This window comes from Centropristis striata, chromosome 23 (genome assembly GCF_030273125.1).
Source record: "Centropristis striata isolate RG_2023a ecotype Rhode Island chromosome 23, C.striata_1.0, whole genome shotgun sequence".
NCBI lineage: Eukaryota > Metazoa > Chordata > Actinopteri > Perciformes > Serranidae > Centropristis > Centropristis striata.
In genome coordinates this window covers 3453763-3468618 of record NC_081539.1, presented here as the reverse complement: position 1 = coordinate 3468618, position 14856 = coordinate 3453763, and the positions used below count along the sequence as shown (strand labels likewise).

Sequence of the window (14856 nt, the reverse complement as noted above, 5' to 3'; positions counted from 1 at the left end):
GGAATGTAGAAATAGAAAGAAGAAGGCTTACCCTGAACACATTTTGACTGAAGTTTATTTGTCTTTCCTTCACTTTCACCACACCATAGATGGCATGCATAGATAGTGTAATTGAAAAAGCACACTATATACTATTCACCAGACTTATTATTACTCTTCCGTGTTTTTTTTCGGTCGACTACTCTACTAGTTTTGGTCGCACATACACTAAAAAGGTATCAAATCGACCGGCTCGGCCATGACAAGCGTGCTGTGACTTTTCTAAGGGTTTCGGCCAATGGTTTTCAAATTATTAGGCAAAAGCACGCCAAAAAATCCCCCCAATGTAACCCTATGGAGAGGCTAGAGTGGATGACATCATCCCTCGAGTGCAGAGGGAGAGAACATTTTGTCAAAAATTAAATTTTGAAACTGCGATCGAGGCCGCAAATGCCACTCTACAGAAATAATCTCTCCTTTTTTTTTCGTGACTATGACTTTTTACATCTATTAATGTATGGGTGAGAGTCACGGGCCAGAGTGAAGCACGCTCAAAATTTCTTTCGAAATTTTCTAGTTGAATATTACAATTATATGTAATTGAACTTTAACTGGGGCTTCACAAAATCATCCAATATTGAAACTATTGACTGGCGATAGATCTGATACCCTCTAAATGTGAAATGTATTTGGGGCCTAAGTTACAAAGCATTAAAAAAGGATTTGCGTGAAATTGGCGACCCAGACAGCATCTTTCCCTGATTCATTCCAGGCATGCTGGAATATATTCTCCAGCCTCTAGCCTTGAATACAATTATGTCGGTATAAGGAACATATTTGACAGAATTTGGCCACAGCTTTACATCTGACTGCAGAAATGAAAGGACAATACTGGGCTTTTGTTCGATCTTCCTTGTCTTTTTTTTTGTACAATCTTTGTATCTTTGTGTTTATAAGTAAATAAGTTTATAAGTAAAAAGGAAAAATCCTGGAGCTTCCGTTTTGACTTTGACTTTGCCATCACTTTTGAAGCATTTGGGTCTTGATCTGTATTTTCTATAACCTAAACTAGTGGAAATGCTCCTGCAGACAATGTTTCTGCTCCCATTCAGATTACTCTTTTTCTGTTTATTCATTGTCGTTTTTCATTTGAAGTTCTGTCAATGTTTCAGGAATTGTTCTTCCATTTCTGTCTCATCTCCCATGTCCATGCCCATACATTTCAGAGCTGCATGTGTTCATCTAAATAAATGCTTCGGACAGTTTATGACAACAGATTGCACGCATAAATATAATTGATTTTATATGTGATTTGTTGAAAAATGTAAAGAAAGTGTATGGAAGTCTTGTTTTATTGGTTTGACATGTTGAAAACATTCAAGTAGATATTGTAGATATTAAACACATTATTTTGGAAAAAAAAGAATGATGAACAACACTCCCATAACACTGATTTGTAAGCGCACTGATAGCAGCTATTATATAAATATTTAAATAAGATTTTAGATATGAGGCGTCGACTGAAATGTAAGGTGTAGCAGCGGTTTGGTATTTGTCTTTTAAAGCTTTTTTATTACTCTTTTTATTGCCTAATTTTTTGAAGAATTTAACAAAGGGAATATTTGAGTGGCTGGATGAATGCTGGCAACTTAGCTGGGAGGTGACACTGAAGCATGGATATTTTTTTTGTTTGTTTTTCTTCCTTGTTTGTGTGTGTGTGTGGATTAAACACGTGTATAATGCTGAAAGAAACTGTTCTAATTTGTCTGAGGATGGTTTGCTAATTACTCAACCTGTGCTATTGCTCCGCCACACTATACAACTGTCTATGAATCTTAATAAAAAAAGGTCACTTTGTTACTTTTTGCTATTATTGTGCAGATATATTATACAGTCTGAAACAAAAACGTTTCATCTCAAAAAATTAGAATATCGTGAAAAAGTTTAATATTTTTTGTCAGTTATTTTAGAAAGTGAAACTTGTATATTATATAGATTCATTACACATAGAGTGAAATATTTCAAGCCTGTTTTTCTTGTAATTTTGATGATTCTGGCTTAGAGATAATGAAAACACAAAACTCAGTGCCTCAGAAAATTAGAATATTACATAAGATTAGTTAAAAAAAAGAAGGATATTTTAAACACACATGTCAGGCTTCATTAATATATATAAAGAACAATAATGGCCCCAGGATTGATCCCTGGGGGACACCACAAAACACAAAACTCAGTGTCTCAGGAAATTAGAATATTACATAAGATCAATAAAGAAAAAGGATATTTTAAACACAAATGTCAGGCTTCACTTGACACACAACACACAGTGCTGAGCTGCATCTCAAATCAGTTTTCTGATCTCCAGCTTTAAGATCCACTTGTGGAATCTACTGTTGACCTGCTATCTCCCCCTAAAAATCTACTCCCCACCACCCCCAATTCTCAGAATGATAAGGGTTTAAGAATGAACACCAGAAGAGAAGGCTTCTACCACTGACTTTAATGTAAACAGTCTGAATGTTTTCTATCTCCACCATACGTGGTTCTGCGATCTGTCTGACCGTATAAAATCATGTCAAAAGTTCTTTCGTTTTTGCTTCTCATTACTGATTTTAACAGAGAATCATTAATAAATGAAAAGCACTCTGCCACTGCTAACTACATTCTTGTTGGTGCTCTGATCAATAAATGTATTCTTCGATTTCTTAAAATCCGACATTCAGCACCTCATCAAATATGTGACTAGTCGGGGTCACCCCCTACAAATCAGACATTAAAACATAATGTTCAAGCATTTCACTTAAAAATTCTGTATAAAAAGAAGAAAACATTATCTACAAATTTTGAAAATTGTGTACAGTAGAAAAGCTAATGCTTGAGCACGTTGCTCTGTTGTTGCTCATCTTATGACATCCCGATTCCAACCAACAGTGCCGTCAAAAAGGTCAAGTTTCCCAGGAAGAACAGAGCCATCAGCAGGCCGGCCACTGTCATCTGGCAATGCAGTGCAATTTATATTAGGAATCAGCAGCATGTAACAGTTTTATTTATAGATAGCTTTTTTGTCTTACCATTTGTGATTCCATAGTATCTGTAAAACGAAAAGACAAAAGTTAATACTTCTGTAGGATCCTGAAATTTAAACTAAGACAAGAAAGTATTTTACCTGTGTTGTTAAACTTCCATTTTAAAAGGACATCCAACAGAATGTAGAATAAAGCTTCCCAGCCAACCAAACCACCCATCACTTTCATCAGCCATTGGTTCAGATTGCTGTCAATCAACTTCAGGCCTGTAAATATGGCTGCAACTGTGTGATGTTGTGACATAAAAACAACCTCTTAAAGACTTGTACCAAGGGTTTACAGCAGTAATAGTAGAGTAGGCTGAACTAAAGCAGGCTATGTTAGATAAGAGCTTACCAGCTAAAGCTTTTATAGCCACTCCATTTAAAGCATGTGACCAGTTGAACAGAAACCTCCTGTCAAAGAAAAGAGGAAACAAAATCACCTGCTGAAACAAGACCATTTTTACGAGAAACACATCAGAATTGGTCCTTAAAATGACTTTTGTTGTGAAACTTGATTCTTGACCTTTGAGACTGCTGGTTTCACACACACACACACACACACACACACACACACACACACACACACACACAACATAGATTAGACTTTATAGCTCTCTTTACTCAATAGATTGTGTGCTTTTGTTTGCTTTACTTTTACCTTTTTGGAATATACATGCTGTCCATTTATGCTGACAATGCACACTGTGAACAATATGCAAACATCTTCTATGAAAATAATTCAAAATTCCTTCAACCACCACTAAATATAAATATGGCAATTTGATTATAATTATTACGTTAATTGTTAATGAGTGTTCCTAATTGATAGTTTAGCGCGCACACACACACACAGACACACACACACACCACACAAACGTGCACACACACAATCTTCCTCGCTAGCAAAGCTTACACTGTAAATAAACATAGATTAGACTTTATACCTTTTTGGAATATACATGCTGTCCATTTATGTTGACAATGCACACCAATATGCAAACATATTCTATGAAAGGAACTCCAGATTCCTTCAACCACTACTAAATATAAATATGGCAATTTGATTATAATTATTAAGTTATTTATTAATGAGTGTTCCAAATTGATAGTTTAGCACGCACACGCACACACACACACACACACACACACACACACACACACACACACACACACACACACACAAAGCCCAGTACCTACCGTGGATGCTTTGGTCCACAGCGCAGCAGAGCTAGTATTGGCTGCAGGAATGAAAGAATCATAACCAGGCAGCCTAACACAGGATGCGCTCCCTGAAAAAAGCCACACAACAACACAACAAGTTTATCAATCCTGTGCACCAAAGCCTCGTTTTACCAATTGTTCCAGCAACTTTGAGTCAACTCAGCATACTTTTGTGGATTTACTTTTTTTTAAACGAAATGTTCTTTTTGCACTTTTGGTGCTATTATACATTCAGTATGATCAACAAACACTTTTGGAGAAAGGACAGTCAGCCAGTGTGAACTTCTGAGCTCATGCAGGCCGTGGTAAGTGCAATTACTGCTTGGTTTTGAGTTGGATTTTGTAGTTACTGCAATTATTTCTCTGAAATAATTATATATAAAATCTAAAACTTTACGACAAGATAAATCAGACATCAAGGAGTTCATTTTTAGTAAGTTTAGTCATTTTTTGACCAAAATGTAGTTACTGCAGTTAGGCTTTGTAGGGCAGTATAATAATCTGCATTAAAAGGTCAATCCTTTTCATATATGACAATTCCCTGATTAAAATATACAGTATTACCTCAACAATACACTAGGAAGCTTCAAAATTATGGAGTCCTAGCAATGCTGGTGTACTGACCCCAGACCAGGCTTTGGCGAATGAGAAGGAGAGGATGAATGCGGTGATTGTGGTTGCTACTGTCACACTCATCAATGCAACATGGACCTGCAGGAACACAAACAGTGCAACATAATAGTGCACAAGTTGAACACAAACAGAGCTCAGCAGATGTGTCCCATCAACTAGAACAGGTTTAAACATAACTACAGTAACCCATTTTACAGCAGAAGTTTAATAATCTCAGATTTAAAACGTCACAATCAATCATTTGACCTGCAAGTTAGAATTTTTTTTTTTATTGTGAGGATATGTTGTATATCTTTGTTTGGTAGCATCAGGCGGCAACCTCCGGGTCTGAGCAGGGAGGCAAACCAGGAAGTGCCTTAACCCTTAATAGGTCACTCATTGAAATACTTGCAAATTAGATTTGTCACTTTAATCTAGTAAATTTGCCACTTTTTTCTCAAAATATAATTTAGCCAGAGACAACTTTACATTTATTTTATGTTTGCCCATTGTCATCTATATTTTGAAGGGATTATGGAAAAATTCATACTCGATAAGACTGGACAGCCGATCATTATTTAACCGAAAGATATTATCTAAAAATTTGAGTCTAATAACAAAACAGTATGCTTTATAACAAATCTTATGCTTTCACATCCACAAGATGAAGTTTTCCAAATCCCTATCTAACTATAGTGTTTTTACAATAGAATTGAATATATATATATATATATATATATATATATATATATATATATATATATATATATATATATATATATATATATATATATATATATATATATATATATATATATGGCATTTTTGTCTGCACCTGATGACAATGCCGCTTGGAAATAAAAAAGTTTCTGTCATTTTGTGTCCTTTTTTTTAGTAATTTTGTGTATTTTTTTGGTCATTTTGTGTCTTTTTAAAGTAAATTAGTGTTTTTTCAGTCATTTTGTGTCTTTTTTAGTAATTAAAAGTAGTGTATTTTTTGGGTCATTTTGTGTCTTTTTTTGGTCATTTTGTGTCTTTTTTAAGTAATTTAGTGTTTTTTTTGTAATTTTGTGTCTTTGTTTTGGTAATTTTGTGTCTTTTTTAGTAATTTTGTGTCTTTTTTTTGTCATTTTGCGTCTTCTTTTGGGTCACTTTGTGTCTTTTTTAAGTAATTTTGTGTCTTTTTTTGGTCATTTTGTGTCTTTTTAAAGTAATTTAGTTTCTTTTCTGTCATTTTGTGTCTTTTTTTTTAGTCATTTTGTGTCTTTCTTTGGTCATTTTGATACTGCCTCCAGCGCCCCCCAGGTAATTTGAGTTTGAGACCCCTGGTCTGTTCTATAGTTTACTGTTCTATGAATTTGTATCTCAGAAGTCTCACCAGAAACCAGACATCTCTTCCGCCCAGGTACTTCCTCTCGGTCACTCCTTTCAGATACCGAGCTGCCATCATTCCTAGTGGTCCCATAGTCATCCAGGCGATCAGCATCAGGGCTCCTGAAACACAATTTCATGTTGGAATGCTGCCGGGTTCTCACCATACCAAACCGTTTTACCAAAATACATAAGTGGCGAGTCACATTACAAGGGGAATATCACAAAATTCTGAACTTATACATCAACATTCTGTTTTTTCGCCTGCTCAATTCACAGCTATTTATCCTAGTATCTTTTTGAGCCCAACTGTGCAAACTGTGTCCTATGTAAAAAAAAAAATCTCACCATGTGCTTTGATGATTTGTGGCCAACCAGCTTTTCTGACAAGCTGAGGTCTGGACATGTCTATCCTGTCAGTGCTGATGAAGGTGCCTGTATGTAAGCGTATTTGTCCTGCAGGAGACAGAAGGAGAAAACAGCACTTTGAAAATGATCCAGCGAGTTGATTGACAAACTTTATGCATCATGTATGATGACACAATGCATGAGCTGAGAGTAAGGAATACTGTGGCATCTCTACAGGAAGTCAGACAGAAAAAGACATGCTTGTGTCTGAATCTCCTTTACAAGACTGACCTGACAACAGTTCTTCAGTCCAAAGCCCAATATCACAGTTTCCTTTAGGAGTCATGTTTGCTACTGAATGAAATGTAACCCTTTGATGCACAACATTTGTCAAAAATGACCGTCATTCATTCCCCATGTTATTTAATGCTGCTGTGTGTTTCTGTGCTCTATCTTTTGATATCAACTTATTTCATGATTGAATATTCCAAATTTTTTTTCGATAACATGTCATTATTCCCATTTTGCCTCTCATACTTTATGATTTTTTTATTTTTATTATTACATAGCTAACTACTTAGCCAAGAAGTTAGCTAAGTAGTTAGCTTTGCAAGCTACTTAGCTAAATACTTAGCCAAGAAGTTAGCTAAGTAGTTAGCTTCGCAAGCTACTTAGCTGAATACTTACATTTCCCATGTTATTTAATGCTGCTGTGTGTTTCTGTGCTCTATCGTTTGATATCAACTTATTTTATGATTTAATATTCCAAGTATTCTTTAAATATCTCGTTTTTGATAACAACATATCATATTTCCATTTTGCCTCTCATACTTTATGAAAAAAAGTTTTTGTATTATTACATAGCTAACTACTTGGCTAAGTAGCTTGCTAAGCTAACTACTTAGCCAAGAAGTTAGCTAAGTATCTAGCTTAGCAAGCTACTTAGCTAAATACTTAGCCAAGAAGTTAGCTAAATAGTGTGCTTGGCAGCAAGCTACTTAGCTAACTACTTACCCAAGAAGTTAGCTAAGTACTTAGCTTAGCAAGCTACTTAGCCAAAAAATGGATATTAGTCATTTTTGCCCCATGTTGTGCATTAGAAGAGTAGTGACACAGAAAGGGATTTTATACAAAAATTAATAAATGAAAACATAAAATTAGGATGTATGATGATCAAAAACAAACTAATTGAGGAAAACCTGGAATACTGAATGATGGAAATAATTTATTGCAAAGATATAGAAGATAAAAACTCATACATATTGGGTCACTTTAGACCATGTTGTGCATCAAAGGGTTAATAGAGATAAAATCATCTCACTAGATACTCAATGGTACATCACAAAGTTTTCATTAATATTAAGATAAATATATAATAAACATGTGGACTCAATATATCCATTTTTCTCAATGTGGCATTATACGTTTGGAGGCCTTTGTTCCAGGTATGAGTAACATTCTTATGCCTGATGACAGATCAATAACTTCCTCCTCCACCATTGCACAATTTCTTCCATTACCATAGCTGCTGGGTCCATGGGCAAACATGAGATAGTAGGTTTTGTTGAAGCCAGTGGTCTTCTGAAGACTAATACTGTTCATAGAAGTGAAGGAACAGCTGATCACCCCTTCCTCCACTGACGCTCTTACATCAGAAATATTCCCCTGGTAGACAGGTAGAAATCATTTCAGCATAAAGTTGAACAGAGTGACAGTGACAGAGCATTAAATATGTTTTACAAACTGGCTTTACACCAGGGGTCTCAAACTCAAATTACCTGGGGGCCGCTGGAGGCAGTATCAAAATGACCAAAAAAATACACAAAATGACAAAAAAAAGACACAAAATTACCCGATAAATACACAAAATTACTAAAAAAGGACACACAATTATTAGAAAAAGACACAAAATTAACAAAAAAAGACACAAAATTAACAAAAAAAGACACAAAATGACAAAAAAAGACACAAAATTACTATAAAAAAAGACACAAAATGACAGAAAAAACTAAATTACTTAAAAATGACACAAAATGACCAAAAAAGACACAAAATGACCAAAAAGACACAAAATTACAAAAAAAGACACAAAAGTACTAAAAAAAGACACAAAATTACTATAAAAAAAGACACAAAATGACAGAAAAAACTAAATTACTTAAAAATGACACAAAATGACCAAAAAAGACACAAAATTACCAAAAAAAGACACAAAAGTACTAAAAAAAGACACCAAATTACCAAAAAAAATGACCAAAAAAATTCACACAATTACTAAAAAAGGACACATAATTATTAGAAAAAAACAAACAAAATTACCACACAAAAAACCCCACAAAATGACAAAAAAAAAAGACACAAAATCACCAAAAAAATACACAAAAGATCGTCACGAGGGCCACAATTGGCCTGCGGGCCGCGAGTTTGAGACCCCTGCTTTACACCATGCCCACATAAATCAATGTTTTAAGTAAAACAACAGTACCAGAGGAAGAAGCTGTGGAGCTGCTCGTCCTGTTGAGAAAGCATGCTGCAGCTGCACCACGTGGTTGCTGCCCATGCAGCAGATATAAATGTCGTCATTTCCCTGGGAAAGACAGAGTTACACTGTAATAAATTATTGTGTAGTCATTTCATTTTACTTAATATATTTGATAAAAAGTATTAAATATAAATGCGTCCTTGATTTTGAGGCAGTTGTTTAAGTAACTTTAATATAAACTTGACTATGACGGCATATTAGGGCCAAGTATGAATAAAAATAATTGTAATATTTAGAGAAAAAAGTTGCAAATTTACTAGATTAAAGTGGCAAATCTACAAGACAAAAAGTCGCAGATTTACAAGAAAAAAGTGGGGGAAAAGGCAATTTTTTTTCTCGCAGATTCACCTCTTTAAATCTCATAAATCTGCACATTTGGCCATACTTGGCCCTAATATGCTGTCATAGTCAAGTTCTCCTGGTACAAGTCACTGAAGAATAACTCTTACTAACTTAATAACTGTTTGTATACGACTGTTTCTTGCAGATTTTTTTTCTAAATTTTTTATTTTTACATTGGAGGTCCAGGTCACAAAAAGGGGGGGGAAGCAATTTTTTTCACCACTTTAAATCTCATAAATCTGTGCATTTTTTCTCGTAGATTTGCCACTTTAATCTCGTAAACAATCTGCACAGGGTTAAAAAAAAAGAAAAGAAAAAGAAGATATTTCATCGAGTCAAGTATTTTGTCTTCAGATTACCATCATCTGATCGTCTGAGAATCCAAAAGAGATGTATCCATCAGAAGGACCTGTCATTTCATAGTGGACTGCTGCAGCAGAGGGAGACGGCAGCATGGCTGACATGAAGTAACAGCCAGCGCTGGTGGAAGGGTCACAGTGGGCAGGCTGACTGAAACACACCTTGGTGACACCGCAACCTGCACTGGAGATGCTCTTCTGCAGGAAAAAGACGTAATCATGTTAACCCTTTATCTGGCGAAGAATGTAAAAATCTGCAAGAAACAGTCGTACAAACAGAGTTATTCTTCAGTGACTTGTACCAGGAGAACTTGACTATGAAGGCATATTAGGGCCAAGTATGAATAAAAATAATAGTAATATTTCAAGAAAAAAGTTGCAAATTTACTAGATTAAAGTGGCAAATCTACAAGAAAAAAAGTCGCAGATTTAAGAGATTTAAAGTAGCAAATCTGTGCGAAAAAAGTTGCAGATTTACGAGAAAAAAGTGAAAAAAAACAACTATTTTCTCACAGAATCACCACTTTAAATCTCATAAATCTGCAAAAAAAATTTCTTGTATATTTGCCACTTTAATGTGGAAAAAAACATACGGACCTGGGGGAGGGGGGTAATATTTTGAGAAAAAAGTTTACGAGATTAAAGTGGTGAATCTACAAGAAAAAAAGTGCAGATTTATGAGATTTAGCGGGTGAATCTGCGAGAAAAAAGTTGCCTTTTTCCCCACTTTTTTTTGTAAATCTGCGACTTTTTTCGCGCAGATTTGCTACTTTAAATCTCTTTAATCTGCGACTTTTTTTCTTGTAGATTTCCCACTTTAGTCTAGTAAATTTGCGACTTTTTCCTCGTAAATCTGCAACTTTTTTCGCGCAGATTTGCTCCTTTAAATCTCTTAAATCTGCAACTTTTTTTCTTGTAGATTTGCCACTTTAATCTAGTAAATTTGCCACTTTTTTCTCATGAATCTGCGACTTTTTTCGCGCAGATTTGCTACTTTAAATCTCTTAAATCTGCAACTTTTTTTCTCGTAGATTTGCCACTTTAGTCTAGTAAATTTGCGACTTTTTCCTCGTAAATCTGCGACTTTTTCGCGCAGATTTGCTCCTTTAAATCTCTTAGATCTGCGACTTTTTTTCTTGAAGATTTGCCACTTTAATCTAGTAAATTTGGCAATTTTTTTTCTTGTAAATCTGCGACTTTTTTGGCGCAGATTTGCTACTTTAAATCTCTTAAGTCTGCTAGTTTTTTTCTCGTAGATTTGCCACTTTAATCTAGTAAATTTGCCACTTTTTTCTCTAAATATTACTATTAATTTTATTCATACTTGGCCCTAATATGCCTTCATAGTCAAGTTCTCCTGGTACAAGTCACTGAAGAATGAAAGAATAGAATCTGCAAGAAACAGTCGTACAAACAGAGTTATTTGTGTCTTTTTTAGTTATTGTGTATCTTTTTTTTTATCATTTTGTGTCTTTTTTGGTCATTTTGTGTCTTTTTTTTTAGTCATTTCATGTCTTTTTTTGATCTGCTTTGTTTTTACGTCTGGATGTGATGAAGAAGTCATGATTTGGAGCTTTTAGAGACTCCACAGGGTTAAACTTGGAGAGCCCTGGGGTTCCCTGTTCCAAGTGAATTGTTTTTCTACCCTGTAATCTTCAGTTTCATGTCTTTGCTTTGCACCTTTTTGCTAATAATAATTACTTACGAGAGGCGGTGCAGGTTGATGTTCTGTGGTTGGTGTTTTTGCAGTGGAGAGACTTGTAGATGCATCAGTACTGTCATTAGCAAATGTCACTGAAGGACTTCTAACATCCAACCAGAAGGTCCTGTAATTCTGAACGAAGGACGCCCTGCAGAGACACACGATTCAATTTTCATAAATCGAGGTCAAAACACAGGATTATGCAATGTAATGACTGACTTTGGTGCATGGAAATAGAAAAGACTGAAAGTGAATGGCAGAAAATAGTTTGAATTCTTACTGGAACTGAATGGTTTTCATGTCTCCTGATGTTTCTGATCTCCATATTACCTGAATGGAGGTCTTTAAAGACTCTGATCTGTGGGATACAGCTGAGTTCTGGACACACACACACACACACACACACACACACACACACACACACAGCACAAATTAATTTTCCACACATATTCTTTTTTTTCTTTTTAATATTTGTGGCCCCGGTATCATTTATTTATAAAAGGGGCATCCTAAAATCCCTACAATTAATAGATTTGACATGTTTATTTTATTATTTGCAGTAAATCGACACATCCATGCTTTATTATGAGAGCAGCGGAAATAAGAAATGGAGATGATCAAAGTTTTTAAAACAATTCATGGAACAATTATAAACATGTTGTGTATTTTTGGGTAATTTTGTGTCTTTTTTTTAAATAATTTTGTGTCTTTTTTTTGTAATTTTGTGTCTTTTTTGATAATTTTGTGTCTTTTTCTCATAATGTTGAGTATTTTTTGGGCCATTTTGTGTCTTTTTTGGTCATTTTGTGTCTTTTTTTGGTCATTTTGTGTCTTTTTTGGTCATTTTGTGTCTTTTTTTGTCAATTTTGTGTCTGTTTTTGTCAATTTTGTGTCTGTTTTTAGTAATTTAGTTTTTTTCTGGGTCATTTTGTGTCTTTTTTTAGTAATTTTGTGTATTTTTTGGGGGTAATTTTTTGTCTTTTTTAAAGTAGTTTCGTGTCTTTTTTTTGGGTCATTTTGTGTCTTTTTTTAAGTAATTTATTTTGTTCCTGTCATTTTGGGTCCTTTTTTTTTGTTATTTTGTGTCTTTTTCGGTCATTTTGTGTCTTTTTTTAAGTAATTTATTTTTTTCCTGTCATTTTGGGTCCTTTTTTTTGTTATTTTGTGTCTTTTTTTAAGTAATTTAGTTTTTTTCTGTCATTTTTTGTCTTTTTTAAAGTAGTTTTGTGTCTTTTTTTTTGGGTCATTTTTTGTCTTTTTTTAAGTAATTTATTTTTTTCCTGTCATTTTGGGTCCTTTTTTTTGTTATTTTGTGTCTTTTTTGGTCATTTTGTGTCTTTTTTAAAGTAATTTTGTGTCTTTTTTTGGTCAATTTGTGTCTTTTTTAAAGTAATTTTTTTTTTAAAGTAATTTTGTTTTTTTTTCTGTCACTTTGTGTCTTTTTTTTACTCATTTTGACACTGCCTCCAGCGGCCCCCAGGTAATTTGAGCCCTCTGGGTTACAGGATGTTTCTCCTGGTAAATGGTTCACAGAAAAGCCTTCTGAATGGGAGTAAACTCACAGGTGTGCGGCTGCAGGTGAGGAGCTGAGCGCTCCCTGCTGCCACAGTGAAGGAGCCCACCGGGGAGCCCCCCCCCTCCTCTCTGGCCTGTAATAGGAAACCCATGAATGGAGCGGAGCCTGGAGCCTGGAGCCGGACTGGTGGGGTGCACAAAACATGGATCACTGCCACTAAAGCACACTTTCATGAGCATAACACTCAGAAAATCACATGCTCATTCATTGCACACTTCACATTATTTTATTATTTAAATACTAGATTATCATCATTGATATCTAAACCTGGATGAATACAAAACTGTCTGAATAAAGACGACAGGCCAAAAGTTTGGAAGCAACTTAAATTTTTTGTTCACAATCGCTTTCTTAACCGTCTGGAGTCCATCTATTTATTGAGAATACACATGTTTTATTTGGAGTAATAACTTTATTTATATATGATATGTAGACAAGTTGAGAAAGCCAGTTAAAGTTCAATCATAGGAGCTTTCACAGTGTGACATTTATGTTTCTAGACTATTTTTAAAATGTGAATTTTCTTTCCACAATGAAAACTATTACTGTTTTTAATTAACATGCAAACAGACTGTTTTGTAGTTTTATTATGTATTATTATTTCTGCTGTTTTTGTGTGTATAAATGGTTTTAAAAATGTTTACATTTCCATAGAAACCTGTGTCTTTTGTTTGTATTTTGGGTTCCTGGCAGCTTTATACTTTGTTAATTAAAATAAAATGAAAAATCTGACTGATAGCCAAGTTTTTGTGGAGAAAAAGGAGCCATGCATGTGATGTAAGGACAGACTGAAAGATGATAAACAGAGACAGAAATTAATGCATAAGAAGTTGACAAATTTGAACCAAAATCTCCTGGACTTGAGAGGGTTAAAAACCAGTCTGGATTCTTTCTGTTTTGGATGTGTTTACTGTATGATCAGACTTTACTTTCATTGAATTGAAAATAACTAAAAAAGACTTAAAAAAGACACAAAATGACCAAAAAAGACACAAAATGACTGAAAAAAACACTAAATTACCAAATAAAAAAGACACAAAATACCTAAAAAAAAAGACACATTACAAAAAAAGGCACAAAATGACCAAAAAAGACACGAAATGATCAAAAAAGACACAAAATGACTGAAAAAAGACAAAAAATTACTGAAAAAGACACAAAATTACAAAAAAAGACACAAAATGACCAGAAAAAGACACAAAATAACTAACAAAGATACAACAATAGACACAAAATGACCAAAAAAGACAAAAAATGACCCAAAAAGACACAAAACGACCAGAAAAAGACACAAAATGACCAAAAAAGACACAAAATGACTGAAAAAACACTAAATTACCCCCAAAAAAGACACAAAATAACTTAAAAAAAAGATACATTACAAAAAAAGACACAAAATGACCAAAAAAAGACACGAAATGATCAAAAAAGACACAAAATGACTGAAAAGAGACAAAAAATTACTGAAAAAGGCACAAAATTACAAAAAACGACACAAAATGACCAGAAAAAGACACAAAATAACTAACAAAGACACAACAATAGACACAAAATGACCAAAAAAGACACAAAATGACCAAAAAAAAGACACAAAACGACAAAAAAAGACACAAAACGACTTACAAAGACACAAAAATCAACCGTTATTAGTCTGGGTGAGTTTGGAAGTCGTATTAACGTTTGACTAAGATGCATGTCGGTAGGAAAGACTGAATGAAAAGTTTTTAAATAAAT

General features: G+C 34.2%; 1 protein-coding gene across 1 annotated transcript in view; it reads right to left on the bottom strand.

Annotated features, from left to right (window-relative positions):
- Positions 1 to 2428: 2428 nt before the first annotated feature.
- The window catches only part of zgc:163022 (putative ferric-chelate reductase 1), a 22281-nt gene continuing 9853 nt past the window's right edge, over positions 2429 to 14856 (bottom strand). The window contains exons 9-22 of the mRNA XM_059327404.1: positions 13109 to 13245; positions 11827 to 11924; positions 11550 to 11694; positions 9845 to 10039; positions 9087 to 9188; positions 8122 to 8266; positions 6602 to 6709; positions 6261 to 6376; positions 4895 to 4981; positions 4247 to 4338; positions 3402 to 3460; positions 3146 to 3289; positions 3051 to 3070; positions 2429 to 2973 (exon numbers count right to left, since the gene is read on the bottom strand). Of these exons, the coding sequence (XP_059183387.1) occupies positions 2884 to 2973; positions 3051 to 3070; positions 3146 to 3289; positions 3402 to 3460; positions 4247 to 4338; positions 4895 to 4981; positions 6261 to 6376; positions 6602 to 6709; positions 8122 to 8266; positions 9087 to 9188; positions 9845 to 10039; positions 11550 to 11694; positions 11827 to 11924; positions 13109 to 13245 (1538 nt within the window). The 3' untranslated portion in view covers positions 2429 to 2883. The remainder of the gene's footprint in view (positions 2974 to 3050; positions 3071 to 3145; positions 3290 to 3401; positions 3461 to 4246; positions 4339 to 4894; positions 4982 to 6260; positions 6377 to 6601; positions 6710 to 8121; positions 8267 to 9086; positions 9189 to 9844; positions 10040 to 11549; positions 11695 to 11826; positions 11925 to 13108; positions 13246 to 14856) is intronic.